Source organism: Hippocampus zosterae, chromosome 3 (assembly GCF_025434085.1).
Source record: "Hippocampus zosterae strain Florida chromosome 3, ASM2543408v3, whole genome shotgun sequence".
NCBI classification, from domain to species: Eukaryota; Metazoa; Chordata; class Actinopteri; order Syngnathiformes; family Syngnathidae; genus Hippocampus; species Hippocampus zosterae.
Window position 1 is genome coordinate 20,551,677 of NC_067453.1, and position 27,112 is coordinate 20,578,788.

The following is a 27,112-nucleotide window of genomic DNA, read 5'->3' on the forward strand; positions in this document are numbered from 1 at the left end:
AAGGGATGCCATGCTAGTTGATAATTTTGATGTTGTGTGCAGTTACTGTCTATAAGAGGGAAGGTCGGTGGAAGGCAATCTACGCCAGGAAAAGGAAGGGACCATTTTACATTGCATGATCGTAGTTCCTCTTAATTGCCAGTTGAAGAACCCTAAAAGATCAGGGCAAATGTTATTAAAAATCACAAATGAATCACCATTATGGACTTACAACGTAATCCTCTGACGACAACTAATGATGAGAAGGCTTCCCAGAAAAGAGACTTTCAAAAATGAAGACAAATCAGAAATATTTTGAGTCACAAGACATTACATTAATGAAATTGCAACAGTGATGGTTGATTCAGAATTGACAGGAATAAAATATTGCCTGGCTTTTAAGGGCGGCTTCGTCTCATGCAGTGTGCCAGCCTTGAAATGTGATTCACCTTGAAATGTTTCACAAGACTTAAGGAGTTCAGTAAGGTTGTTGCCAAAGCAAGATAGAGATGTTCAAAGTCCTTGCACACACTTGGAGCATGAGGCAGACAAACAACAACTAAGTTGAACTAGTCTTCTATATGGATGTGATGCAGGATTTTTAGATGGTGCACATTTGAGGAGGTCTTTTCGCCAATACGGTAAGGTGACAAGTTGAATTCCTGGACGTCATATGTGACGTGTGTTTTGAATTAATTTGTATAGTTAGGCAGTTTAAAATATTAACTTGATTCTGCACAATGCTCATGTGTGCAAAATAATCTCACCTTCAGGAGTGTTCACCAAAAATAAGGATTTTGTTTTAATTTTTAATAATAATAATTAAATATGCATGCAGAACACATTCGTTTTCAAAGGTGAATCGGGGCACATATATAGGACACAAATACAAACGTTATCTTTCAAGGGCAACCGAATTGCGTGAATATCACGTTCAGTTCCGCAATGCATTGTAGGAATTGAAGTTAGTTTACTAGTGGCAGTTTGTTATACAGTACATCTTTATCTGTATAGCGCGTTCCCAATGTTGATCTGAAAGTCAAATTACGCCTTCTAACTGTTTATAACAATGTGAGCTAGAATATGAATAGCGTTCATATTCATATTGTCGTGGCTACCATGAGTATTGATATATCTGTGGTGGTTAAGTCGCCAGAAAAAGGGGTCAAAAACGAATTTGTTTGGACACCTTTACGGTGTTGGAGCACTCACGCAGGAAGCAGTTGTCTGAGTGTGAAAGAGAAATAAAAAGGGTGAAAGGCAAAGTGACCAAGTTATTACCTGAAAGTACTTGTGTTGTAGTTTACAGTCTTTCTACTTAGTCTGCCTCGGAGTTCCCTTTACAGAGTGAATCGCACGTGAGCAGCGCCTTCTCAGACTAGGGAGAATTACAACAAGTCGTCGATTTACGTCACAGATGTACGATTGCGTCACGAGTGTATTTGATTTAATTTGGACAAATAAGGTGTCACGATCAAATATCGGTAATGCGTCACTAATGTCTTGTTGTACCCTCGACAAATAAAACAAGTACAATTGCATGATCTAAAGACTTTTAAGACAAGTGCTGTATCAGAGAGTTTCCATGTTTGTTCCTCCCATCTCGGTTCCTGTAGTAAAATTATGTCCAATAATAACTCATAACTTCTTGTGTAATTTCAATATGACCTAATTCTGAATCAGTTAACTCTATCATTGTTTCCACCCAGCAAATTGGAATTGCAGGCACCAGTGGTCTGCACCCTTCTGAGTGCTATTTCTAATCTTGTATTTCTTTTATTTTGACATCTCGTACTGAATCCTGTTGGCTGGCTGCGATTGCCAGTGTACCTAAGCGATGCTTCCAAGTGTCTGTTTAATTGTGGTACGCTCAGTCAGTCAGTTGTATTTTCTGCCTTCCCATATGTTGGGAGGCTTTTCAATCCATTGGCCAAATAACATTGTTCTCCATCTATCTGCCAGTGCTCGTGTCTTCTCGAAGGAAAAACTTCCCAGATTAATGTATTCCTAATTTATCCATTTGTACTTCTCAAATCCAACATCAAAACGACTGAGATGGGCGATATGGCCTTGAAAATAGAATTTCAGATTTTTTACAAAAATCCATTTGCTGACAACCGATTTTCCCCTTTCATTTATAGAAAAACAAATGTCAATGAAATTATTCTAAACAGACTTTGAGTTTTTTAACGTCCTATCCGGTTACATTACAGCACAGTCGATTAATTTCGATGTGTGGTGGCAACATAATTATTGGTCAGGTGCACTGATGTTGGAGTCATCAATGCACTTCGCTTTCCTCCCTCTGAAAAGGGCTTTTGAGCCAGCCTCCCTAAACCTGATACAACTGGAGTGTCCGGCACAATCAAAGTGCTTCCGTGTGATGCCATTAGAAGCGTTCAAAGCATTCTTTGTTCAGTGACCCCTTTATTTGACAGGCTGCTTTTTCTCCCCCGAGCACATTCGATGTGGTGGCTTACTGTGGTTAAGAAATGTCATTTCTCAGGGGGTGCTGGGAAGGAAAGTTGTGTTGCTTTCTAAACTAAGTGTGGCTGTAATCCGGCTATAATGAGTGTACACTGACATGGAACCAGCGTTGCGAAACGGGCACTGGGACATATCGCAACACACCAAATCTGTATTAGTTAACCTTTTTCTGCCTATAGGCGAACTCTTGCAAACTATCGAAATAGTGGTGCGAACACTTTTGTCCTATTCTTAGTATAATATTATAATTGGAGCAAAGGTGTTGCGATGACCTTTGGCTGTGGTCTGGCCACGTAACGCTCACGCTTTTGTTTCACTTAAGTCGGGGGGGTCTTTTTCGAGCATTCCATCCCTCCTTAATACTGTTCCTGAGTGGCACTATTATGTTTATTTTTATTTGTAGTCACTCTCATAGTATTTGCAACATTGGATTTATCAAGTTTACAACACAAACAACCCCAAAGTACAAGATAAAATGTTATTTTAGAACATTTATCAATATGTGCAACAATTATACTCAGTATGCGGGATGGGGGGGGGCTATGTTGCAATGCTGCATGACAACAAAATGTAAGTTTCCTAACTCTATGTCACAAAAGACATATTTAAAACCTAAAATGCAAGTCGTGCTTACACACAGTGGTCTGAGCATCTGACAGTTCCTTTCCAAGAAGAACATTGCCATGCTGGAGCAGCCTCCCCACTTACATGACTTGGCTCCGTGTAATTTTTCCTTCTCTCTGGTCCTCAAGGTGATCATCAAATTTAGTTTTACTCTCTTCCTGAAGGAAATAAGATCAACGTCTTATATTGGATCTCATTCAATTGCTCACCTCATGTTGAGTGTTTTCTATATTTAGGTATGAAGGTATCACTGTAATTTCTTGCTCTGGCCAATGTGTGCCGTCCTGTGTTTTTACGCAATCATAAAATAGTAGCGTGTCCAGAAAATATCACAGTTGAAAAGTGGCACGACCCCATTTCCTTGGGTTTATTACTGGTTTGAACGATGCCTTTTCTGACTATTTGAAAGCTCCTGTTGTTTTAAAACAACATACTGGCACATACTGGAGCAAATTTTAATGTAGACTAAATATGGACTATCTCCACTGACTAAAGAATCTAAATAAAAATGTATCTGTTGAAGGTAAAGTGCCAAGTTCAACGAGCTTGTTCTTGATCCTTATCAAGGTGCGCAACTCTTTTATCAACACAAGGTTGGGCCTTGTCTTAAAAAGTCGCCGCATTATCGTGACGGAAGGCCACATAACGTGCTTCATCGCTTCCATCCCCTCACACAGTCCCCAGCTGTCGATTCATAACAGAGCACACCTGACTGCAGCAACACGTCCAACAACACAATCTCGCAAGTAGATGTAATCCTGGTAAGCAGCAGGTGGCCTTCTAGATTGGCTGCCCATTTCTTCACTTATTCCCTACTTTCACACACACACACACACACACTTTTCCCTCCCCCCAACCCTTCCACCCCTCACTCTTTCCCCAGTCTTCCAGTGTAGTGGTAACCTTCGACTGAAACAGGGCCTTTACTGGGGAACAAGGCACACCTCAGCCCGCAGCCGTGACAGTAAACCTCTGTGCCACAACAGGACTGCAACAGTACCAGGATACCTGAGCTGACCCAACGCTAGGCAACCACGACGCTTCCGGGGCAAAAAACCTGCGACTTGGCACGGGTTTGTTTCTCACTATCGCAGCAGTGTGCCACTTTGAAATTGTGGCGAGAAGTTCCCCCAGCACAAACTTTGGAAGTGTTTGAAAAAGCCACGGCACAATGGATAAGGATGCTCTGATGGACTACGAGTATCCAGACTTTGACCCTGCGCCCAAGAAGATTAACATAGAGTGAGTAAAATGACTTCCATTTGTTGGTGATGTTGTTCATATTGTATTTTAAGTATAAAAAGTGGACAGTATGTGAACAAACGGCTGGAGATACAGCGCTTGCTGAAATATTAGTTGTCTTTTGGCATTCTTAGTATCAGCGTGAGGCTTCCCTCCTGTTATAGGCTGCCTCGTTTTCGTAAGAATTAAGAACACCGAACAAAGGCGAGCAGAAAATGTATTTTGTCGGCCTTTAGCTCCAATAAAGTGATTTTTAATGTTTTTTTCAAGTAGAGCCAATCTGACTACCCATAATGCATTTGGCTGTTTGTGTAGGTCTATCAGTTTTAGCTTTCCATCCGGACACTTGCACAAATGATATTTAAGAAACTAAATATTACTATTGAATGCACTTCTCAGATGAACACTGAGACAGGACTGAGACAAGTGGCATTTGTCGAATAATCCTGCATTTAAACTGTCATGCTCAATTACAAACTGTCTTGAGTTGCGGTCCTTCTCGCTTTAATGTACCTTTGTAGTGGTTTTAGTAGTTTTGCAATGTGTAAACAGTCACTTATCCTCCCCGCAGACTGTGACTGTAGTTGTGAATTTTGACATTGCTTTAAATTTACATGCGGTTTGATGTGATGCCAGCGTCTGCTCTTTCAGTGAGGGCCAAAGTCCCGATTTGGCTCAATGTTTGCACAGGTGAGGGTTTTTTGTCAACTCTATCCATCCTGGGTGTTGCCATCCAGCTGCATGTTTGCAACGTGTACCCCACACGTGAACTGTCCGGAATATCGAAGTGGTAATGACTTCCTCATGACCGGTCATTGTTGCTCTTGTAGCGAATAGTAACGTGAACATAGGCATCAGTTGTTTCCTGCATCACGCTGATAACAATCCGGTTAAAATGCAAATCTCTGCTATGGGATTTCAGCTGCCACAAAAGGTCCTGATGGTGACGTGTGAAAGGTTTAGTGAGGTCCATGCCCGCTCAGTTACTCAAGTGTTGCAACACACGCTGATCGTTTTTCTTGTGCGTGTGTGTGTGTGTGTGTGTGTGTGTGTGTGTTTTCCTCTTTTTTTTTAGAATAATTCCTCCATGTGACTCCACTGCAGATGACAAGCTATACCACATATGCATCAGTGCAGTATCAGTGAGTCTCTTTCATTTGACACATCTTGTGAACTGTTACTGAAGCATTGACAGCAAGACTTTGGTACAGTATGTTAATACAATCAAACTAAAAAAAAAGCTTTCTAGTTTCTGTGGCGGTACAAGGTGTCTCAGAAACGTTTCATGATTGGTGTTATGAACGGATTTCCCTTTAATGTGGGCCAAACGATGAGCCGCTACAAAAAGATCCTACGCTGTTTGCTTTGTTCAGTGCGTGAGAAGAGGTGGCAGTTGTGGAGGGACAACTTTTCTTATTAATTTCATGAGCATCCATTCCTGGCTGAAAAGAACATCATGTAAGCAAAACCTCCCTTCTTCACAAGCTTAAGGGTGTTATGAAGAGCAAACGTTTTGAAGGTGTGGAGGACATCAAAATGACAGTGATGAAATTGTGGCGGAACCGAAAGAATCCATACAAGGGTGCATAAAGTTGTGTCAGAAAAGGAGAAAGTCTGATACTCTCCAGGGGGATTAATTTGGAGGGCTCGACCGGTTGTTGGTTGTACAAATTAGAATGTATCTTTTTTTTCTGTCTGAAATATTTTTTCTGACACACCTCGTATGTGGCCAAGCCACCAGCAAAGACTGACATTCAATCACATGAACTCATCCTGTCTCGCTTGCAAGCAGCAGTCTTTCTTTCGTCTTGTGCTTCCTAAATGTGCTCCAGGTCATGAAAGGTCACTGAAGTCTCACTGGTCAATGATCTTGACAAATGATGTTTCAGTCAGGCCGACTCCATGGGGCGTCACTAATGAGCCCCATATAGATCCACTCCACTCCACTTTTTTTTTTTGCATGTGTCTGAAGCATCTTGAAGCCTGAACCTGACTCAAGTTAGTGCTGCTCTGGCCACACTGCTCTGTTTGTAACACAAACTAATGTATCTCCTCTTCCAGCTTGTCGTCATGGTGATCCTTGCAGTTTTAGCAAGACGCACAAAATTGGGCAGCCAACAGAAAGGACTCGCAGGTTTACTCAGGTGAGGCTCTGGTAAACTTCAGGTAACCACTACAGTGAAATGAACATTCGACATGCTACAAACCAAAAGTATACAAAGTGATACTGTTTACAGCAGGGGTGCCCAAACTTTTTGGATCGAAGATCTACTTTTTGATCAACTAACCTCACGGGATCTACCCTTACCGGCGCGCGCACGCACACACACACACACAAATTTAAGATTTACCTGCTTTATTTTATTTTTTATTTTTTTATTTTTTGTGAAAATGAGACTGATTAGTGTGCAGTGTATATTAACACAAAAAATATATTACTAACATGTACAAAGACACACAAATGGTTGTTTGTTTTTTTTCTTCTCGACACTCCTCGGATCTACTTGGGACCTGTCTTAGATCTACCGGCAGATCAGGATCTACCTAATGGGCACCCCTGGTTTACAGCATTCATTCAAATTAACAATGTGTGCTAAAAGCCGCTAATGACTTAGTCTTTAATGTTGATAGAACAGCCAGGGCACCTTATATTGTGTTGTTGCTGATGTTGCAGTGCCTTGCTAAAATGTTACAACAGATCACTTTATTCATTGCGAAGCATGCCCATCGATTGATTTTTCAACCCATTCACTATAGTAACCAATATATGTTTACAAACATTGATATTTGAGTCCCACATAACAGCCTTTGAGCATTCAAGTGAAGAAACTTACAAAAATGTGGCTTTGAATCAAATCAAATTATCAAGTCAATTTTTATTTGTGTAGCAGTTTTCATACCTCAAAAATGCAACCTGCAAAATGCAATGCAATGTGCTCTCTGGACTTTAACTGTCAGCACATGGTTTGCCGAGGTTTGGAGTAATCCTAGATTCGAGATCCTCCTTTTCAGAAGACTAGAGAGCAGGACATTGCAATAGTCCCTATGTGGCATGCACCAGCACCTCTGTGTTAGTTTGAGACAGAAAAAGGTGGACTCCGGCAGTTAAGAATGGTATCAACTGGCCCTGCGTCATCAGGAGGCACGGTGATGTACAGCTGTATGTCATCTGCATAACTGTGGAAGCTAATGCCATGCCTCCTGGTTCCCTACCAGAAGGGAATAATTTACGTATTAAAACGAATTGGACCTAATACTGACCCTTGAGGCAGCCCGGAGGCACAGATGCTCCCATGTTAAGTTACAGACAGCTGTTCAAATTGGAAAATGGGTTTCCATCAACAGCATTGTGTTCTGGTTATGAGAGATATAGGGTTTTTTTTCATTTAATGGAAAATATATATTTTAAAGGGAAACACAACATTAATGATGAGACTTTAAAGTCCTGCAGACAAAAGTGAAGTCCCCCCCCAAAAAGTATCACTACACATTGTGACAGGAAGTCACTCAGAAACTTGAATTTAAAACATGGTATGTGATTTGCATCGGCAGCAATATGGCTTACGTATCTTGTAATTCATCGACTGTCAGCAAAAACACTGATGAGGACCTTTTTGATGTCTGCTCAATAATCATCTCGGCTGCATGCGATACCGCTAACACGTGGGCTCTAAATACCTGCCACTTGGTTTCCGCAGTCCGGTCAACTTCCTGGACCATACCCAGCACAAGGGCCTGGCAGTGGCTGTGTTTGGAGTGCTCTTGTGCAAACTCTGCGGCATGGTTGTATCACCAAACCCTTTGCCCTTCACGACAGAGACTGAGAACAAACGTGAGGTCATTTTTGTGCTTCTTCCGCCAACAGCAGTTGTCCTCCTTTGTTTTTTGACGCACTGTCAACCTGAATGAGATAAGCGAGACATTGTTATGTCCGGTGAGAAATGCATGGTCGCTCTGTTACATAATTGGATTGTTTTTCTTCCATGGCTCTGTTTTGTTTTCGACTTAAGAACTGGATAATAAGCTGTTTAATTTCTGAAATGAAATGATGTAAGAATTCGCCGAATGTTGTCAATCCCCAATACTTTGCACAATCCCATAACAACACAAGGTTGAATTAGCAGAGTTGGTTTAGCACGGGGTGGCACGGTAGCCGACTGGCTGGGATGTCCGCCTTAAAGTGCAGAGGAGCGCTGTTTGATTGAACTTTTTGACAATAATTCCAAAATGTATGTACATACCTCTGGTCATCACTAAAAGATGACGGTGCCGGTGCCTCTTATGAAGTGACATTTGAGTGTCTATGTTTCACATTTTGTTTGTTGCGCCGGCAGAGAACTGGATGATTCTGGGAACCTTCTTCTACCCCGCACTTTACTACCCTCTCTTGGCATGTGGCACCCTGCATAATAAAGTCGGCTATGTACTCGGAAGCCTCTTGTCATGGACGCACTTTGGTGTCTTGGTTTGGCAGAAAATCGAATGCCCGAAAACACCGCAGGTATGAACAGATCTTCATCATCCCATCACAGCACAGCACAGCGAATACTCGTTCATTTATTCTGTATGTACTAGGTAGGGATAAATGTATTTTCTCTTTTATGACCAAACAATGTTTTATGTCCGTCACATACATAAGAGACGGAATTTAAAAAGATGATTATCAGCCTTTCAAAGTGGATTTGTGTCTCCACCTGATAGAAGCTTTAATATTTGCCTCAGCTGACAGATTTAGTACCCTGTTGGCGTCATTTTCTCCTCCTGTGCATTGAATGGTTCGGATTCAAAGCAATTAGTTCCCCTGTCTGGTGGTCTTAATCACAAAGCTTCGCAACACTCATTGTGTCTCAATGCCTTCCAGGCTATATTCTACATTTTGTGATGGATGTCTTTTTGATAAAGTTGCTGAGATAATGTGCTGCTGAAAAACCAAAAATAAATGTCTTTTTTTCGAATTAATAAAATTGGAACAGAGTAGGGTTAGTGGTGTGGTGATTTGAGATGGATGTACAGTATTGTTTAAGTTATTGTAATGAGGGGCTTGGTTACAAGGAAACGCTTACAATATGTCTCTTATTTATTACAAATCCTATTTTTAAATTTTGGTAGAGATTTTCACAAGCATCATGCAAGTTCACATTCTTGATTTGCTTCCGCGGGCCAAAAAAAATTACGTGACGGACCAGATCTGGCCCCCAGACTTTGAGTTTGACACCTGTGTTCTGGAATACGGTTTTTAAATGATTTTCTCAGCCCCCTTTGTATCGGTCAACCCCCTCTCTTGACCCAGGGGAGAAAAATAATTCTCAAAATCAAGTTTACCTCATTTCAATACGTATTTAACCAACAACAAATTTCACACAACCAACTCAATGATCAGATAATAATTTATGACGCCCATCCTGCATCTTTTTGGGTCATATCACCTATTGTATGGGTGACCAAAACATTTTTTTTTCAGATGCATAAATACTACTTGCTGTTCTCTAGCCTGCCCCAGATAGCTTGCTTGGCCTTCCTTAGTTTCCAGTATCCTCTTCTCCTTTTCAAGGGCTTGAAAGGCGCTGAAAAGAACAATGCCTCTGAGGTAAGTCACGTTTCCCCATTTTGACACCTGGCATGTTAAGTCTACTCTTACTGCATATAACCATCAGACAACCCTCGTGCCATGTTCACATAAACCTGCACTGTTTAAAAAAGCTTTGCTGAGACGCATTGTACATTTTATTTTCTGAACGTACACTATACGAGACATTAGGCCTTTCAGTCCGTAGCATGCTCTTTCTTGAGTCATGCAATGTGCCAACAGCCTAGTCAGTGTAAGTAGATTTGATGTATTTGGTTTATGTTATGTTCTTGATCAGATTAGGGAAGGGCTGCCGTGTGTTTTTTTTCACCGACGAAACACAATGGCATGTTTATTTTATGCTAATCCTGACATGGGTGTGACAAAGCTGGAGTGAGGCGATTGTCCCCGCTCTCCGCATCCACCATTAACAATATCCCTAAGTCATGCCATACGCAATACCTTATGTAAAAGAAATGCGTGATCGCATTTGAGCACAATCTTGTCACTTTAACCCTTTCAGGGACGGCGGTTACTACAGTGGACAGCTTAACATGTTATCGGGTTATAGGGTGCATGTAAGGGTTAATTGGTGTTTTAATCTTTCACAAAATGTTAATTTATCAGTTAACTATGGAAAAAAAAAAGTTCGTGTTGTTAATGTATTTTGTGTCCAGCCAACAAAAAGTGGAGCAATCTAACTGACTGAAAACAAGCTTTGAGAGCCGATTTATCGACTCACTTGGACAGACCAACTGTCTGAATCGACGGGAGCCTTGTGACATGTGTATCACATTCTAATCAATGACATTATCTTCAACAATTGGATTTTTTTTTTAGCTAATTACCCCTTTCATGCACTCGGTAACCTGATGACACGATAACATGAAAAGCTGTCCACTGCAGTAACCGTTGTCCCTGAAAGGGTTAAATTAGCAATTGAATATGATGTGTTGAACAGCATATGATAGAAATACAAGGTATAATTTAAACTTACTTGGTTTGGTATTTCAATCAAGCATGCAACCTTTTTTTTTTGGACAATGATATGCTGTTGTGGGTCAACAGCTCCTTGAACTTGAAGTTTTTCTAATTGACTCCTCAATGTGATTGAGGTTGAACTTGTGTTATTTCCTTCCTCACACGTCATTCATAGGATCTGAACAGCAGCTACTACAATGACTATGTGAAGAAGCTGCTCAAGAGGAAGAAGCACTTCAAAATCAGGTTACTGTACCCTCTATGTCCTATATGTGTTGCTCATATCAAAAACAAACAAATGTGTGCACACAAGTTCCGACCGTATGAGAATGGCTTGATTAACGCGCAGAGTTATCAAATAAAACAAACAATAAGAATACATTCATTCATTCATCTTCCGAACCACTTGATCCTCACTAGGGTCGCGGGGGGTGCTGGAGCTGATCCCAGCTGTCTTCAGGCAGTAGGCGGGGGACACCCTGAATCGGTTGCCAGCCAATCGCAGGGCACACAGAGATGAACAACCTTTCGCGCTCACACTCACACCTAGGGAAAATTTAGAGTGTTCAATCAGCCTGCCATGCGTGTTTTGGCAATGTGGGAGGAAACGAGAGTACCGGGAAAAAAACCCCACACAGGCCCGGGGAGAACATGCAAACTCCACGCAGGGAGGCCGGAGCTGAAATTGAACCCGGTGCATCTGCACTGTGAGGTCGACGCGCTCACCACTGTTCCACCGGGCTGCCTAAAGACAATACAGTACAATACAGCTTTCGCAACCACTGCAGCTGTAACAAAGCGCTTTACTGAACATTTAAAATACTATGTGCAAGAAATCAGAATATTGATCCATATAGAAAGCGCATCGGATGATAAGGCGCACTGCACTGTGGGCTTTTGAGAAAATGGAATGCTTTTCGGTTCGCCTTATAGTACGGAAAATACGGTAATTTTGTCATTGTGTTCACCTTTCATTGTAGAATATCAAGCTCAGAGACACCCAAGCTGCCTCACAGGATAATGGATGCTGTAAAATCGTACATTTATATGCCAGAGGAAGGTGAAGTGTCCCTTTGGTTTTTGTCGTTAACGTCGGTCTTCCTGATTGCAGCATTGACTGTTTTACCTTTCTAAACAGCTTTTAGGTTCCCTTTAAAGTTGGCCATATCTGGTGTGGTGTCGTTCATCACACTTTATCAGGTAACTCGTGGATACTGTGATGTTGTATTGTTATTTTCATGTCAGTGGTAGTGACAAGAGTGATTTCCCTTCCCACCGTTTCTGTTAACGTGCACCGGGCAGCGTAACATTGATTCAAACAAATGTTTCCTATTTCAGGTGGGCCTGCTGCTAATCGTGGCCGTGGTGCCGACGCTCCAAATCGCCCGCATGGGAGTCGATGAAGACATTGCCAACGTTTTAGCCGGTTTCAGGATCATGCTCTCTCCTGATAAACAAGAAGTGGTCCGAATCGTAATCTATTACATTTGGTGCGTCGAGGGTGAGTGAGACCACCGGGCGTGAAAATCAACTCATGAACCAACATTTTCTCCAGATGAATATGACGGCACTAGTGGCAGCTTCTAAGCAGAATGACATGTTTCAGACTGGCACATCCCTTTCTTACAAAACCAACAATATGCAAGAGGCGCACAATACTAATGCAGCATTTTGTTTTTCTGGCAGTATGCTACATCTCAGCGATGACCCTGTCAACGCTCGTCAACTTGGCAATGTTCATGAGGTCTATGGTCCTCCATCGGTAAGAAGAGACACTGCGAAATCCTTTCCTACCCTTCTTTGCCTCGATTTTGCACATTGTGATTCTGTCATTATAATACAAAAGCACGCGCGGGCTATTATGCGAACATAATGGACTCGTAACCGAACGTTTATTCTGCATGAACTGCTGCAAGATATGAAAAGGGCTATTAAAATGAATGAAATGTTCTGCCGTTACAGTCAATTGTTCTCCTCGTATGCGTTTATTCTGCAGGGCCAACCTGAAGGGGCTGTACAGGGGAGATATCTATAATGTTTATAACTGCCAGAGAAGTATTCGGGCTTCCCGGCCAGCTCTGGTCTGCTGGATGGGATACACCAGCTTTACGGCCGCTCACATCTGCATCGGTATGGTTGAAAGATTAAATCAAATCTACATACGAATATGCGGCCCGGTGATCGGGTGGTTAGCGTGTCAACCTCAGAGTGCAGAGGTGCGGCGTTCGATTCCAGCTTTGACCTTCCTGTGTGGAGTTTGCATGTTCTCCTCGTGCCTGCGTGGGTTTTCTACGGGTACTTTCCTCCCACATTCCAAAAACATGGACTTGCTGGCTGAACACTGTCCCAAGGTGTGAGTGTGAACGCGAATGGTTGTTTGTCTCTGTGTGCCTTGCGATTGGTTGGCAACCGATTCAGGTTTTTTTTTTTTTGAACACCCTGTACAACAATAAACGTTCAAAAAACAGAAAAAAGCTCTGTATTGGATCTCGTTTAGTTGTGTCGGTGTTTGTAGTGCGTACATTTCATTTTATTTATGGTAGTTGAATACGTTTTCTAGCAATCGGCATACTCAGAACCTACGGAGGACTCAGATTGTGGTCGGATGCACTCATGCTGCCATCTCTCTTCCCACTGTAGGCATGATTGTTCAAACCATGGTGTTCTTCCTCTGTCTTCTCATTGCTGTCTTCCTCATTATCATGCCCATCCTAGACGGACAGAACTTGTTCCTGTTTCAGCTCCTGTGGAGCATGTGGTGAGACCAAACATTGTAACTCACAATCTAATCAAGCATGAAATTCAAGAAAGTGACGAGGGAAGGTAAAAAATGTCATTCGGTCTGCGTGAGGCCACCTGTGCTTGACATGAAAATATAATGTGTAGTGTGTCTCTTAATGGACGTTACGGGAATTGTTTGATTGTTGACTTTGTCCCTCTAGGCCTTTCTGGCTGATGATTCTCCTGGCTGTGCTGATTCAGCATATCACTTCCAGGTTTTGTTTTATCAAAAGGGTGGCTGGCACGCGAGACCTTGACAACAGGTAATGCGGAGTTTTGATGAAAACAAATGCAGGAAAACCAAAGTCCTGATATAAGTCACTTTGTTCAACACTTCCTATGTGGACGGAGGCTATTGAATATTTTGAGGGTTGATGATTCTACCGATACATTATGCTACCGATGTTATAATTAATCAAGAACAGTGGTCACTGCAGTGGACAGCCTATCATGTTATCAGGTTGCAGGTTATCATTATTGGTGATTGAAACGGTTAATGACGAATGACAATCCTTTCTGAGAAGATAATGAACACATTAGAAATGATCGTTTCTACAATATCCCTGGAGAGTCACAGTGTCTCAAAACTGGTGAGCCATTTTTGGGAATAGGCCCGCGGGCGACTCATGTAGTCCTCCCTGGCGCCCGCGGCCCCCGTGTTGTTGACCCCTGCTTTAGACTCTTCTTTCCGGTGCTCCTTTTCTTGTATCGAATCTCAGTCGCCTTTTCTCGAATAGGGGCAACCTCTTCCTGCTGACCTACCTGCTGTTTCCAGTCAATGTTCTCATCGGGGTGCTGCTCGCAGTCTGGCGTATGATCATCACAGCCTTGTTCAACATCGTTCACATGGGACGCATGGATATCAGTCTTCTGAACAGAAATGTGGAGGCATTTGATCCAGGTAAGCCTCTTGGCATTCCGGACAGAAATGTGCCAACCACCTGCATTAAAAAACAACAACAACAACAATGAAATACATTCATACCTCGTTTTCGACCGTAATCCTTTCCAGAAGTCTGTTCGAAAACGCTCTTTTCTTTTAAAACAAAAATCTTTATTGAACACGTCTGCTCACGATGGAACGCTACCCGAGGAAGCGTCACTTCCTCGCGTAAAGAAGGCGAGAGGAGTCAAATGGTGCATTGAAGTGCACTCAGTTTGGTCGAGAATGTCACGTTGCAAGGTGGTGGTGGACCCCAAAAAGCAGGTAGGAGGGAGGAGCAGGGTGAACTGTGTAGTATATTGATAAAACACAGAGAAAACAACATCCAAAAACAATCATAGTCCAAAGTAGTAAACAAAAATAGCAACTGAAGCCAAAACAAAACCGTGACCAAAACATGACCGAAACAAACCTGACAGCAGCAAAGGAACAGCAAACAAACGAACATGACAGTAGCAAAGAGCAAACAGTGACCCGACAATGTGTGGTCGGGCTGGGAGTCCTTTTAAAGCAGTAATTACCTAATAACCAAGAGGTGTGCAGCTGCAGGGGGAGCCCTACAGTGCCACCTGTTGGTCACAAACAGAATCATGACAGAGAACTGATTTTCGGTCCTAATCCGAGGCATAAAACACACGAAATTTTTCATCGAAAACTGATCCGGTGGAGGACAGAGACGTTCGAAAACCGAGGTTTGACTGTACATTATGCACTACGTAAAAAAAAGATGTACTGCTAAACAAGTTGAGAGTAAGCTGCTGTCAAGTAGGAATTTTTCCATTGTGAGACTATAAAGGTTTTCTTATCTTTTTATCTTATCTTAAGCCACATATAGGAATTCCAAACAGACAAAGTTTGTGCGTGTAGGTCACGATTCTGCTCTTGTCCATTTCAATGGAAATGTTGAAAAAGGAAGCCATGTTCTCTTGAGCAACCGTTTGCGTTGCAGTGCCATAGAGACTCTAATTGTGCTTGGTTCTCTGAAATGGCGGCGGATTGAAGACATTTGTTGTCAGCAAAAGCAAGTGCTAAAAAAGGAGGGGGTGGGCGGGGGAGAATGATTGTACGGTCATTATGTGTGATTGCCTCAAAGCTAACATGGAGGGCTGCGATGCATGTTTAGTGATCCCCCCAACCCCCGCCGGACCCCCGCCCGCCCCGCCTCCCGTGTGTGTCTGCAGCCTACCGCTGTTACGCTCATTATCTGAAGATTGAGGTGAGCCAGTCCCACCCTGTGATGAAGGCTTTCTGCGGGATGCTGCTGCTGTCTGCAGGCCAGAAGAACGACGTCGTGCAGAGGTCACGGGACGCCGAAGAGGGTGTGTAGCGCTTCGAGAAAACCAAAAGCATAGCATACATAACTGAGCTCATGTAGAATGTTTTTTTTAGGGAAAGCATACTCTTTTTTTGAATCATTTTGTGTAATTAACGCACTCTATAACGTGATAACATGATAAACTGTCCACTGTAGTAACCGCTGTCCCTGAAAGGCTTCATGGATGACTTGTGGACTTTTGTATCTGACCTAAACCTTCACATCAAATTACTGTCACTTGTTGACTTTTGAAAGGCTCCCAGAATTATTCAAAGTGAGCTAACAGGACAGATTTGTTTTAATAGGAGTATCCAGTTTTGCAACGAATCCCCCTCGGATTCGTCCGGAGACGCGTTCAGCAGCAGGTCTCCGAAACATAATCCCATCAGGACAGTGTCTCGCACGCGCCGCAGAAATAAAAGCCGAGCTGATTTAATATGTGAGGAGCAAATTGAGTCACGCGTGGAATAATTCACAGTCCTGCGGCTTATGGTCTCAATAAAAATTTGTCATCAAGTATTCAGCGGTTCCATTGGTGCGCCCGCTATGGCAAAACATGATTAGCAGTTCTCATGTGTTATTTAAAGAATAGAAAGAACAACTTTGAGGCCTGATTGTGGATCGGGGAGGAGAATAAATCACTGATAAATGAGGAGGTCACCCAATAAAATGAGCCGTAAATGGAAAACGACATCAGGGCTCTTTAGATGTAAAAAAAAATGTCCCTCCTTGCTTAATGAATTATGTTATAACAACAATAATGTGTTGTATTACAGAGGTGTATTCTTTTGGAAGCGATTACGCAGATGAACTGCGCTAATTGCCTAGTTACTATTCATGCCGTCGAGGGACTGACACTTTCAGTGTGTTAATGGTGACGCCCGTGTGTGTGCGTGTGTGTGTGCATGCATGTGTGCACGTGTTCCCATCATGCCAAGAGGATTATAATGATTGCTTTCTATTATTATTGCTCCCATACATATGTGGTCCTCTGAGGCCTTCAAATGTTATTGTTTGTTCTAAACTGTAGAAGAGAAGAGCCGCACTTACCACTGACCGCCATATTAGGTACACCTGCAAAGAGATCTAATACAAAAGCTGGATATTAAAGGGGAGGGGGCAGTTCAGCTTTATCAAAGCTGTTTTGATAAACTCAAAGAACAAAATAGGCACCTTGGTTGTAATGAATGAGTTATGACTTTACTGAGCCAATTATATTCAGTTTTCACATTGAATTTAAGGGAACAACATGGAAGTGCCATTTGTTTGGATTCAGCTTTTCTATCTTGTTTTGTGTTGCACGTGATGTGCCCAGTGAATGTTTACAGTAATCCCAGCACATTCCCAGTCAAAAAGGTCACTTAGCCGTGGCTTCCCGGCACATTCATATACTTGTTCTACAACACCAAGGATGCCAAAGCCTTGGTTTAACAGGAAAGGAGTATTTGGCATGAACAAAATACTGTAAATTGAAGTGATGCATCTCGAGTGTTGAAAGCAGTTTAGCCCAGTGGTCCCCAAACTACGGCCCGCGGGCCGGATACGGCCCGTCAGGACATTTGGCCCGGCCCGGGCCTGTCCTCGGGTCAAAATGATCCATAACTGTGTTAAAAATGCCCCAAAAAAACCCTAACTGCAAACAGCGGTGTCTACAAGCCTACTGGAACCTACAAAAGGATTATAAGGAAGGAACACAAGAACTTTAAGAGACTGCTCATACGTGTCAGAGAGATTCTGCTCTGACAACTGAGCTGAACTTTTATCTGTTATTGTTAGAAAGTTAACGTTCCATGGCTTTTTTTTCTATGAAGAACCCAGAGAGAGTTATTTAGTTATTATTTATTTCCTGTTTTTCTGTGAAAAACTCAGAGAGGGTTATTTAGTTATTATTTATTTCCTGACTTTTTTTCTGTAAAGAACCTGGAAAGGGTTATTTGGTTATGTGTGGCTTTCTGGAAAACAATACATTTTTTAAGCTCCCCTACGATCGTCACACTTTTTCTGTTACAAACTGACACCGGCCCTCCATCAGAGAAGGGAAAAGTTATGTGGCCCTCACAGGAAAAAGTTTGGGGACCCCTGGTTTAGCCTGAGTTGCTAACAGAATGACTGTTGTGTTTCTGCTGTGCTGACAGCAAGTTATCTGAAAGCTATTTATTTTTAAGGTGATGTAAAATATGTTTTATATTGAAGTGTTTTGGGCTCATACAATATTTTGGGCTGATACAATATTGATGGAACGCTTTTGTATGTCTGTTCAGGTATCCAGCTGGTCCAGCAGGAGAAAAAGCATCTGAAAGTGCCCAGTGCCGAGCGAGCCCGGGGCCACTGGCAGCTCCTCTACACGCTGGTCAACAACCCGTCCGTGGTGGGCACCAGGAAGCACTTCCAGCAGCGCGTGGCCACCGAGAGCTTTGTCAACGGGAGCCTGAAGGGCGGCAGCAAGAAGGAGGCCGAGGCGCCCGCCTGCAACTGAACAATGGGGGCCTGTCTGAATAAATGATACAGTCCTGTTGTGGTTTTTTCCCTGCTCCTTGTCTAGATGCGCAGGTAGAGATCAGTGCCTCTTGTCCTCCCATTCTCTGCTTTGTTCTGTGCGTCATGTTGTCCCGCGTGTGAGGGGGGCCTCACAGTCTCCAGTTATAGGGGAGGAGCTGCTGTAGGCACCACGCATTTACTTCAATACCACTTATTTGCCTCTCCTCAAAAGATAAGGCCAATTAGTATGTAGTCACTTCAGATCATGCAAATGACCCAAAGTCAACACATGAATGTGCGAATCACCATTTCAAGACGGTATTTATTCCAGAACCTGACTATTTATACATTTACAGAATCCTGTTTCTTAGACTGGTTTGGCAGTTGAGCACTTATTTCCTATTGCATATCAATTTTTGTGTGATTACAAATAACGCGGAGTTGGGAATGAGCCAAAAAATGAAACATTTCCATTGCAGCCTGTTGTTGCTGTCACCTCTCTGTTCGACTTGAGATATTTTTGCATTTATTTGCCAAATGTCGAATTTGAAGTGAAAAACCTCACTATTAAAACAAAACAAAGAAGGAAAATGTGTGTTTCGTCTATGTCAATAGGAAGGGAACGTTCATCCACGGAGCAGATACACACACTTTTAATTTCACATTTAGCAGCCATTAAAAATAATTACCAAAAAAAAACCACTGCAAAATTAAAATGCAATTTCCTCACCGTATTTACAAGAAATTGACACATTTGTCGTTATTTGTCTGCAAAATAAATAAAAATTCCGTAGATGCCCCTTTTTTCTCAAATGTTTTATTAATTCCACTTACAATAAATTATATAAAAAAATCTTCAAAGATCACGTTTTCTTTCCGTTTTACATATTTCACCCAAATAATAATAATAATAATAATAAAAACTCACTCGGCATTAAAGTACAAGAACAAAGAAGCCGACGGACGCTCTCGTGCGTCCTTTTGTTTTGTGGGCTTTATAGAAACTCATCGGAACATTAAAAATGTACATGGTTCACAGTACAGATTGACAGCATCTAACATTAAAATATAAAGTCATCTAGAAGGACTACACGGGTATTAGAAAATAAGCACACCAATCATAAAACAGCATCATGCCATGGATGATAGATGGCTCGCTTGATCAATCGCACATTGAAAGCATCACGTCGCGTAGGATGAGATGTCAATAGGTAAACATTTGAAAGCTTAAAAATCCAGAGGAAAGTCTCCTTCTTTTTTTGACATGATGTTTCGCACCCGTGCGGTAATATTACCTGCGGCTTTCTTTTTCAACCGGATAATTAAAAATGTCTGTAAAAGATCGATCCCTACGGTGACAATGCACTTAATTTTTGCATTTGTTTGTGCTCAAGAACAGTGATTCTCAACCACTATGCCGCGGCACATATCGCATAATTGAACCGATGTTTATATTTATTTACTTACGCTAATATATATTCGTTTATTTATCTGTGCCAGCGCCGTGACAGCTTTTTTTTAAAAATGTCAATCCGTCGAACGCTACGCTTTGTGACTGTATCGTTCGTGCCGTGACATTTTTGCCAATCTAATGTGGGGTTTTTTTTGTTTGTTTTTTTTTATTCTGGATTTAAATTATCCTCAGAAGAGGATAGTTCGAGCGTGTTCCCCCCCCCCCCCCCCCCCCTACCTTGTGGTTTCCTTTCTGAACTCTGACTGTAAATGTCCCCATTGCGGGACAAATAAAGGATATCTTAAAATATGTGCCGCGGTTTAGTAAACGTTGGGAAAAACCGGCGGACAAATTGCTGAATTTTTAATCCAGTCGCTGTTCTGCGCAGTTGAATGAGCGCCTCTTTTGGTGCGTAAAGACGTTGTTTAATATTACAAGAGACTCTTCCAATCTCAGTGACAGGCGAGGTGTTTTTTTTTTTTCTGAGGTTAAAAATAAAGGAAAATAAAAGAATTATTTGTGGATTAAAAGGAAGGGGGATCTTACAAGGCTCTCAGCGGCTTGGCTGCTTGTAGTTTCCGTTGATCTCCTCTGAGATGTTGACGGCTTCCGCTCCCAGCGGGAGTCTGTCACTGTACTCGGAGCCCACCTCGAACTCCTCCTGGTTGGTCTTGGATGAAGACCCGCGGAGGGATCCCGTGGCCGCGCTGCCCTCGGCTTCACCGTCTCCCTCGGGGGGATCCCCGCCTTCCTCGCCCATTTCGCTGGGGTCGAAGGTCTTCTCGGATTCCACGAAGGACGCCCTCCGATCGAAGTCTCCGGTCATTTGCTTCTCCATCTGGTCGGGATTGTGCGCTTTCATGATGAGTTTGTAGGTCTTCCCTTGGTATTTGTAGAGAAGGTGGCAGCAGGTGGCCCCCAGGAGGGGCACGGTGGCCAGGCCCAGGAGGAAAATGCTCACCACCACGATAATGAGAAGAGAAGGGATCTTCTTCCTGGTTGTGAAGACCACTTGGACTTGACAGTCTTGTCCCCCGTACGTGAGACAAAGAGTGTAGTTGGTGCCAGGGTGTAATCCGGTGAAGTGATAGGAGTTGACCCCCTCTTCGATGTTAGACCACTTGATGAGGGAGTGTCCGTTTCCCGTGTCCACGCAGATGTAGAGCATGTCCGGAGCGGCTTTCTCCGAGGCCGACTTGTACAGACCGACGGGCTCCCTCACCACCGTGTCGGCGATGTCACTTTGGCTCAGGTGAAGGTTGGACTTGCTGCGGGCTAGCTGCAGCGGGTTCAGCTTGACCCTGGCCTCCGTCTCCGACACCTCCAGGGCGATGACGCCAAAATCGAAGGTGTACTGCTTGAGGTCGTCCAGGCTCATGTTGAAGGCGTGGTTGGAAACGTATTCGCTGCCGTCTCGCACGCCGCACTTGCTGGTAACCACGGGGTCTTTGGAAACCCAGTCCTTCTGGGCGCCGTCTTCTTTGTCCGAGGGACCGTCTGGCATGATCTTGGTCCTGTCCTTGGTCCAGTTGATCACGTTGTTTTTGGAGTTCTTGGGCTGAGTGGGCTTGTTGTAGGACGGGCGGATCTTGTCCACAGTGGAATCCGCCGCCACGTGTTTTTTGTTCGCCGCCGGGGACAGTTTGACCGTGCTCTCGGCCTTGCCCAGATCGTTCACCGCCAGGCAGGTGTAATTACCGTCTTCCTTTTTAGTCAGGCGAGGGACGACCAGGGTGCCATTTTGAAAAACCAGGAAGTGACCCTTGGTGGTCTTGTCGTTGATTGGCAGGTCGTGGGCTTCGCCCGCGGAGGGCAAAGGGAACAGGAAGTTCTGATTCCCTGCAATGACCTCCCAGCTAACCAGCGGTTTTGGACTTCCCTTGGTCTCACAGTTCAAGACCACCGTGGAGCCCTCAACCAGCTCTACACTGCCAATGTCGGGTTGGAAGGTTATCGTGACAACAGGAACCTGACAGTCCAGCTTGGGGATTTTTGTAACCGCGACACCCTTCAGGTCCTCGGGAGCCTCGCACAGAATCGAATTTGGCTCGGGCACGGAGATCTTGGTGGTGGAGATCCAGTCCCTCAACCACTCCAGGCTGCAGGAGCATGAGAAGGGGTTGTTGTAGATCTGCAGGTGGGACATGGAGGACAGAGCGGCAAAGGTACCCCGAACGATGGTGGTGAACTTGTTGTTGTTGATACGCAGCGAGCGCAGATCTTTGAGCGTGGAGAAGGCGTCCTTGGGCAGGTTCACCATCTCGTTGTTGTTCATTTTGAGGAGTTGCAAGGCGGTCAGATTCAGCAAGTCCTCCCATGGAAAGTTGACGATTTTGTTGTAGCTGATATCCAGGTTGCGCAGTTGAATCAACGGGGCCAGCGTGTCCGTCTCAATGGAGACAATTTCGTTGTGGGCCAGCCAGAGAGATGTGACCTGAGTGATATTGACGAAGCTTTTGCTTTTCAGAGATTTGATCTTGTTGGCCGAGAGGCCCACGGTGGTGACGTTCGAGGGCAGACCCACGGGCACGGCCAGCAGGTCTTTGTAAGCGCAGTCTGCGAACTGGTGGGCGAATTTGTCCTGGCAGGTGCACTGCTCCGGGCAGCAGCGCACCTTGGCCAGCAGCGTCAGCCACAAAGCCGCGAGCGCCACGAGCTTTGGCACCATTTTCTGCACCTGCAAGCAATTCAAGAAAACCTGCTGATTTGGAACCAGAAATTTAAGCACATTAAGTTATGAATTTATGCTATGTTAAAAATTATGGATCACAAAAGGACCCAAGATGACCCAACTTTTAAGATTTATTTTTTTTTTTTGCACAAAACAACCCAAAGCTGGGTTGTTCATTCAACTCTTTATGCAACAAAAAAGTGCTTTTTAAAATCTTTTATTTATAACCTCCCACTGCCCAAAAAAGGACAAATTGACAGGTCAGTCCCTTTTCGGACCCGAAATTGGGTTATTTTTGACATACTATTTAAAGAGTACAAGAGCAGCAGAAATGTGCAATAAAAGTAACCAAATCACATCATTCTATTTTCTGTAGCTCTTCGGTGCAACCCCAGCTGACTTTGGGCAAGCGGCTGGGTAAACTCTTAATACTACTGGGTCAAAAATAGCCCAATTTTGCACAAAAAAAAATCAGACCGACCTGCTATTTGGATACATTCGACCCTAGTTTTTTTTTGTATTAAATTAATTAAATTTGTATTAAAAATTGTATGTGTGTGTATGTGTGTGTGTGGGGGGGGGGGGGCAACACGTTGGGTCAAATTGACCCAAGAAGCGGGTCTGCCCATTTTTTGACCCACATCGTTTTTTGCTGTTTTTGATTGAGTGTATCAAGGGTCTATTGACAAACAACCATTAATAGTCACAATTTTACGGACAGTTTAACCTTCAATGACCTTAACATGCATGTTTTGGAATCTGGTGAAAAATAGAGTACAAGCATGAGGGAAATGGTTGCATCTGATATTTGAACCTTGAGCCTCCAAACTGTGAGACAGCCCAACACAACCACAGTGCTGACCATTTAAAATTCATACAATATATCCATCAACCATCCATTTTCTATAACGGTTGCCGTCATTGGGTCAGTAGGTGAACTGGAGCTTATGCTTAGGTTTGGGCAAGAAGTGGGGTACACCCTGGACAAGTCGCCAGTCAATTTCAAGGCAGAGACATTTAGATAAACAAGCATTCAAACTCACATTCACACCAATTATTTTGGGTCTTGCATTTAAAAAAACTGCTGATGCAGACACACTAAAAACAAATTTCAAATTATATTATATTTCATTAAAGTTGAAACAAAACTAAACACTCAAATTGCATTTTGTTTAAAAAAAAAAGAGGTTTATGAGCTCACAGCACATGGTGTCATATAAAGTGACCCGTCATGTTATCGGCCATCTCCATCATTTCCTTTCTTTTAATCTATTCAACTACCATGTGCATTTTTTTCCTTTCGCCATGAATTGCCTCATAAATTGAATTTTGAATGGACTTACCTGTCCAGTGGTAACTTCAATTCCGCTTCTAATTAATCGCAGTCTACTTTTGAGCCAAAAAATTCTCAGAAGTGCAAGAAAAATCTCAAGAGTAACACATTTCATACGACTTTTGCAGCGATGGGAGCGATGGAGGCAACATGTTTTTCGTCCCAGTGAGCAGTTTGCGTTCCGTGGGTGATTCCCGCCGCCCCCCTCACTCCCTCTCTTTCTGCTGCGAGTGTCGGATCCTCTGCGCGCGCACCCGTCGCCGAGCAGCCGGCAAAGCAGTCGTCGGGAGCGCGCGGCCTCTCCCACATCCCGCCCGCCTCTTCGCTATTAAAGACACAGCAGCTCGGCGTCCTCCAAACAAATTCATAATTGAAGAGTTTGATGATTAATTGATTAGCCAGCTTTAAACTTAATTTTTGACCCCATTTGGCTCTCCTGCAGCGCCTTTGTGTCTGGAATAGAGACGACGTGAACATTTCCGGTAATCTAAAAACTAAACGCGCATGCATATACAGTAACTATACGTTTTAAACAATTTATGTTATTGACCGTGTGAACGATGTAATCACCTGCCGCACATGAACGCCAGTCATATCATATTCGTGCAATTTACTGCACTATTGTATATGCCATTTTGTATACACTCCCCACTACTCCTTTTTGTAAATTTCCCCAGTGTTGGACTAATAAAGGATATCTTATCTTATCTTTCATACACAGGTGCAATCAAATAAAAGCAAATACGAGATCTGCCTTTACAACGATGATAATAATGCTGTTTTGTTGACATTTAGAATGACACGTATGTCATTCTGAAGTCATTTTACAACCGCACTGCATTATTCAGTTTTTTGCCTGTGTAAGTAGGGAAGTGAATTTGAAAACACCTCTCAATGTGACGTTGTTCATTTCTGTACGAATGTGGTCCTTTTTATTTCATAAGAGCAGATATTTCTATACAGTTGAATCGGAATACAGTACATATTGTGCAAGTGTCCGTCATGTCGTGGCGGAGGACCTTTTTTAACGCCCTGTGCTGTAATTTCAAGTTCTTTCAGCCAACAGTGACATCTACAGTTGATATGGTGTAGTTACACCTGTTTGTATTTCCCCCATCACATTCCTGACCAAATTCTCAGTCCCACTTTCTACCCAACTTAAAATCACGAACACACTAATAAACATATTATGACATACATTTCCGTCAGTTTAAATTAAAACATATAATTATCATCACAGCTGTACTTTACTGTATCTATTTTAGCCGATCAGGTGACAAAATGGCTTTTTAGGACTGCAATTTTGTGCACTAGCACAACCTGTGTCATTTTTTCATAACGCGGTCAGTGCCATTAGTTTGAAATGATTCGAAATGTCTAGACTCTAGTTCGTGTGTAGCTGTTCGGTCTAAATTGGAACCGTTATGTAAGACGACAACGACCCCTGCTGTTAAAAAATATATTTTTTTTAAAAATTCCAAACAGTCTGTTCATTATGGAGCGTTTCTACTCACAACAGCTTTTATTTTAATTTTTTTGGAACTCCCAGTTCAAAGGGGCGTTCTATTGCACTCTTCCTGGTCGGAGGTCAGAAAATTCAGACTTCCCACCTTCCTCGAATGCAGCATAAGACCCAGTGGAAGCGTAACTTTGACATGTCTGCCATCTAGTCATGATTGGTAATATTACAACTTAAAACGACAGTCGACCCTTGCATATTCGAGGTTACACACATTCGTGAATTTTTTGGGGTCTTTTTTTCCCCCATATTTAGATTTTTTTTCCCAGCATTCCCCTCCGCACCGCACACAATTTCCTCCCCCAGTTTAAAGTGGCAAACATATAATTCGTTTTTTTAATATAATAATTTTTGGGTTTCATTAAAAAAAATCATAAGAGTACATTAAAAAAGTTTCCCTCCAAAACCCCCGTTTTATATATATATATATATATATATATATATATATATATATATATATTATATATTCTATATATAGAGAGAGAGGGTGACCTCCTACAAGTACCTTGGTGTTCTTCTGAACGACAAACTGGACTGGTCTACAAACACGGACACCCTGATTAGGAAAGGACAGAGCCGACTCTTCCTACTCAGGAAACTGAGGTCTTTTGGGGTTCAGGGGTTACTCCTTAAGACGTTCTATAACTCGGTGGTGGCCTCGGCCATCCATTATGGCATTGTCTGCTGGTCAGGCAGCATCTCAGCCCGGGACAGAAAGAGACTGGAGCGACTGGTCAGGAAGGCCAGTTCTGTCCTGGGTTGCTCCCTTGACACTCTGGAGGAGGTGGGCAACAGAAGGATGCTAACTAAGCTAAAAGCTATGATGGCCAGTCCCTCCCACCCCCTCCAGCCCGCCCTGACAGCACTTGGTAGCTCCTTCAGCCAGAGACTGTTACACCCGCGCTGCAAGAAGGAGAGATACCGACGCTCGTTTCTACCGACTGCTGTCAGGCTGATGAATAAAAAATAACAATCATAATAATAATAATAATTAAATGATGTGAAGGAAAATTGTAAATAGTACTGCGATTTATCCATTTTGTGTTCATATTGCATTTAATTGAAAGATGTTTGTTGTTTTTTTCTCTTTCTTCTTTCTACATACATTCTTGCTGCTGGAGGCTGTAAATTTCCCCAGTGTGGGACGAATAAAGGATATCTTATCTTATCTTATATATATTTAGCTCAACTTCCTTCCCATGCTTCCTGTCCACAGGAAACAAGACAATTTGTTGTCCTTAATCAGTGGCCGCCACCCCCGAGATTCAAGGTCTATTTACACTCGTCCGGCCTTGTGTCAGGAGAGAACAGGCTGTCTTGCGACGTCATACAGAATTATAGCTGATGACAGTGAACAGGGCGAGGATTTTCAATGTGCTTATTCAAGCAAGAATAATCACAATCCTATCATGAAGGCTAAGCTTCCCAATTGCAAGTTCCTCATGGCATCCAAAGTCCACCCTTTCAACACTCTTGTTGTTGTGGCACAAACAGTGTAGTCTCACTTCTTTGAGAGTTCACAGCGACAACAATGAGCCAACCTCTGCGCAACAATATGACATAGAATACATACAAGGTCTCTCTCTCTATGCGCCATCCTCATGTGACTTGACATGGAAACAACGGGCAAAACAAGCACACATTATACATACTCACATGCTGTCAGCCAACAACTTCCCAGTTGAGACTGACGCAAGTGCCAACTGACCACACAAAATAGAAAACAGGAAATACGCAGAG

At 43.0% G+C, this 27,112-nt stretch overlaps 2 protein-coding genes and 1 long non-coding RNA gene across 4 annotated transcripts in view; 1 reads left to right on the plus strand and 2 right to left on the minus strand.

Annotated features, from left to right (window-relative positions):
• LOC127597976 (uncharacterized) overlaps positions 1–2,761 on the minus strand; it is a 39,912-nt gene extending 37,151 nt beyond the window's left edge. Inside the window, exons 1-2 of one of the 2 annotated variants that reach the window (XR_007961820.1) lie at positions 1,261–2,758; positions 47–152 (exon numbers count right to left, since the gene is read on the minus strand). This is a non-coding gene — a long non-coding RNA (uncharacterized LOC127597976). Of the gene's footprint in view, positions 1–46; positions 153–1,260 lie in introns of both variants that reach the window. The other variant, XR_007961819.1, reaches the window with a different exon arrangement.
• On the plus strand, positions 496–18,585 carry stra6 (signaling receptor and transporter of retinol STRA6). Its single transcript, XM_052061395.1, has 18 exons — positions 496–620; positions 3,974–4,332; positions 5,408–5,474; positions 6,394–6,476; positions 8,031–8,164; positions 8,667–8,833; positions 9,794–9,919; positions 11,055–11,125; positions 11,860–11,939; positions 12,018–12,079; positions 12,218–12,380; positions 12,566–12,641; positions 12,876–13,009; positions 13,520–13,637; positions 13,822–13,923; positions 14,398–14,561; positions 15,785–15,922; positions 18,180–18,585. The coding sequence occupies exons 2-18, from the start codon at positions 4,262–4,264 to the stop codon at positions 18,392–18,394; spliced, it is 1,971 nt and encodes a 656-aa protein (XP_051917355.1). The 5' UTR covers positions 496–620; positions 3,974–4,261; the 3' UTR covers positions 18,395–18,585.
• Positions 18,586–19,919: 1,334 nt separating this feature from the next.
• Positions 19,920–24,101, minus strand: islr2 (immunoglobulin superfamily containing leucine-rich repeat 2). The gene is made up of 2 exons (XM_052061393.1): positions 23,864–24,101; positions 19,920–22,526 (listed from the first exon to the last, which is right to left on the minus strand). The coding sequence occupies exons 1-2, from the start codon at positions 23,966–23,968 to the stop codon at positions 20,403–20,405; spliced, it is 2,229 nt and encodes a 742-aa protein (XP_051917353.1). The 5' UTR covers positions 23,969–24,101; the 3' UTR covers positions 19,920–20,402.
• Positions 24,102–27,112: the final 3,011 nt, after the last annotated feature.

Excerpts from the sequence above, each read along its gene's own strand:
- stra6 (XM_052061395.1), top strand. The coding sequence starts at position 4,262 with ATGGATAAGGATGCTCTGATGGACTACGAGTATCCAGACTTTGACCCT. Across the intron at positions 9,920-11,054 it reads AAAAGAACAATGCCTCTGAG|GATCTGAACAGCAGCTACTA; the intron begins GTAAGTCACGTT and ends CGTCATTCATAG. Across the intron at positions 14,562-15,784 it reads TGTGGAGGCATTTGATCCAG|CCTACCGCTGTTACGCTCAT; the intron begins GTAAGCCTCTTG and ends GTGTGTCTGCAG.
- islr2 (XM_052061393.1), bottom strand. The coding sequence starts at position 23,968 with ATGAAATGTGTTACTCTTGAGATTTTTCTTGCACTTCTGAGAATTTTT. Across the intron at positions 22,527-23,863 it reads TTGAAGTTACCACTGGACAG|GTGCAGAAAATGGTGCCAAA; the intron begins GTAAGTCCATTC and ends AATTGCTTGCAG.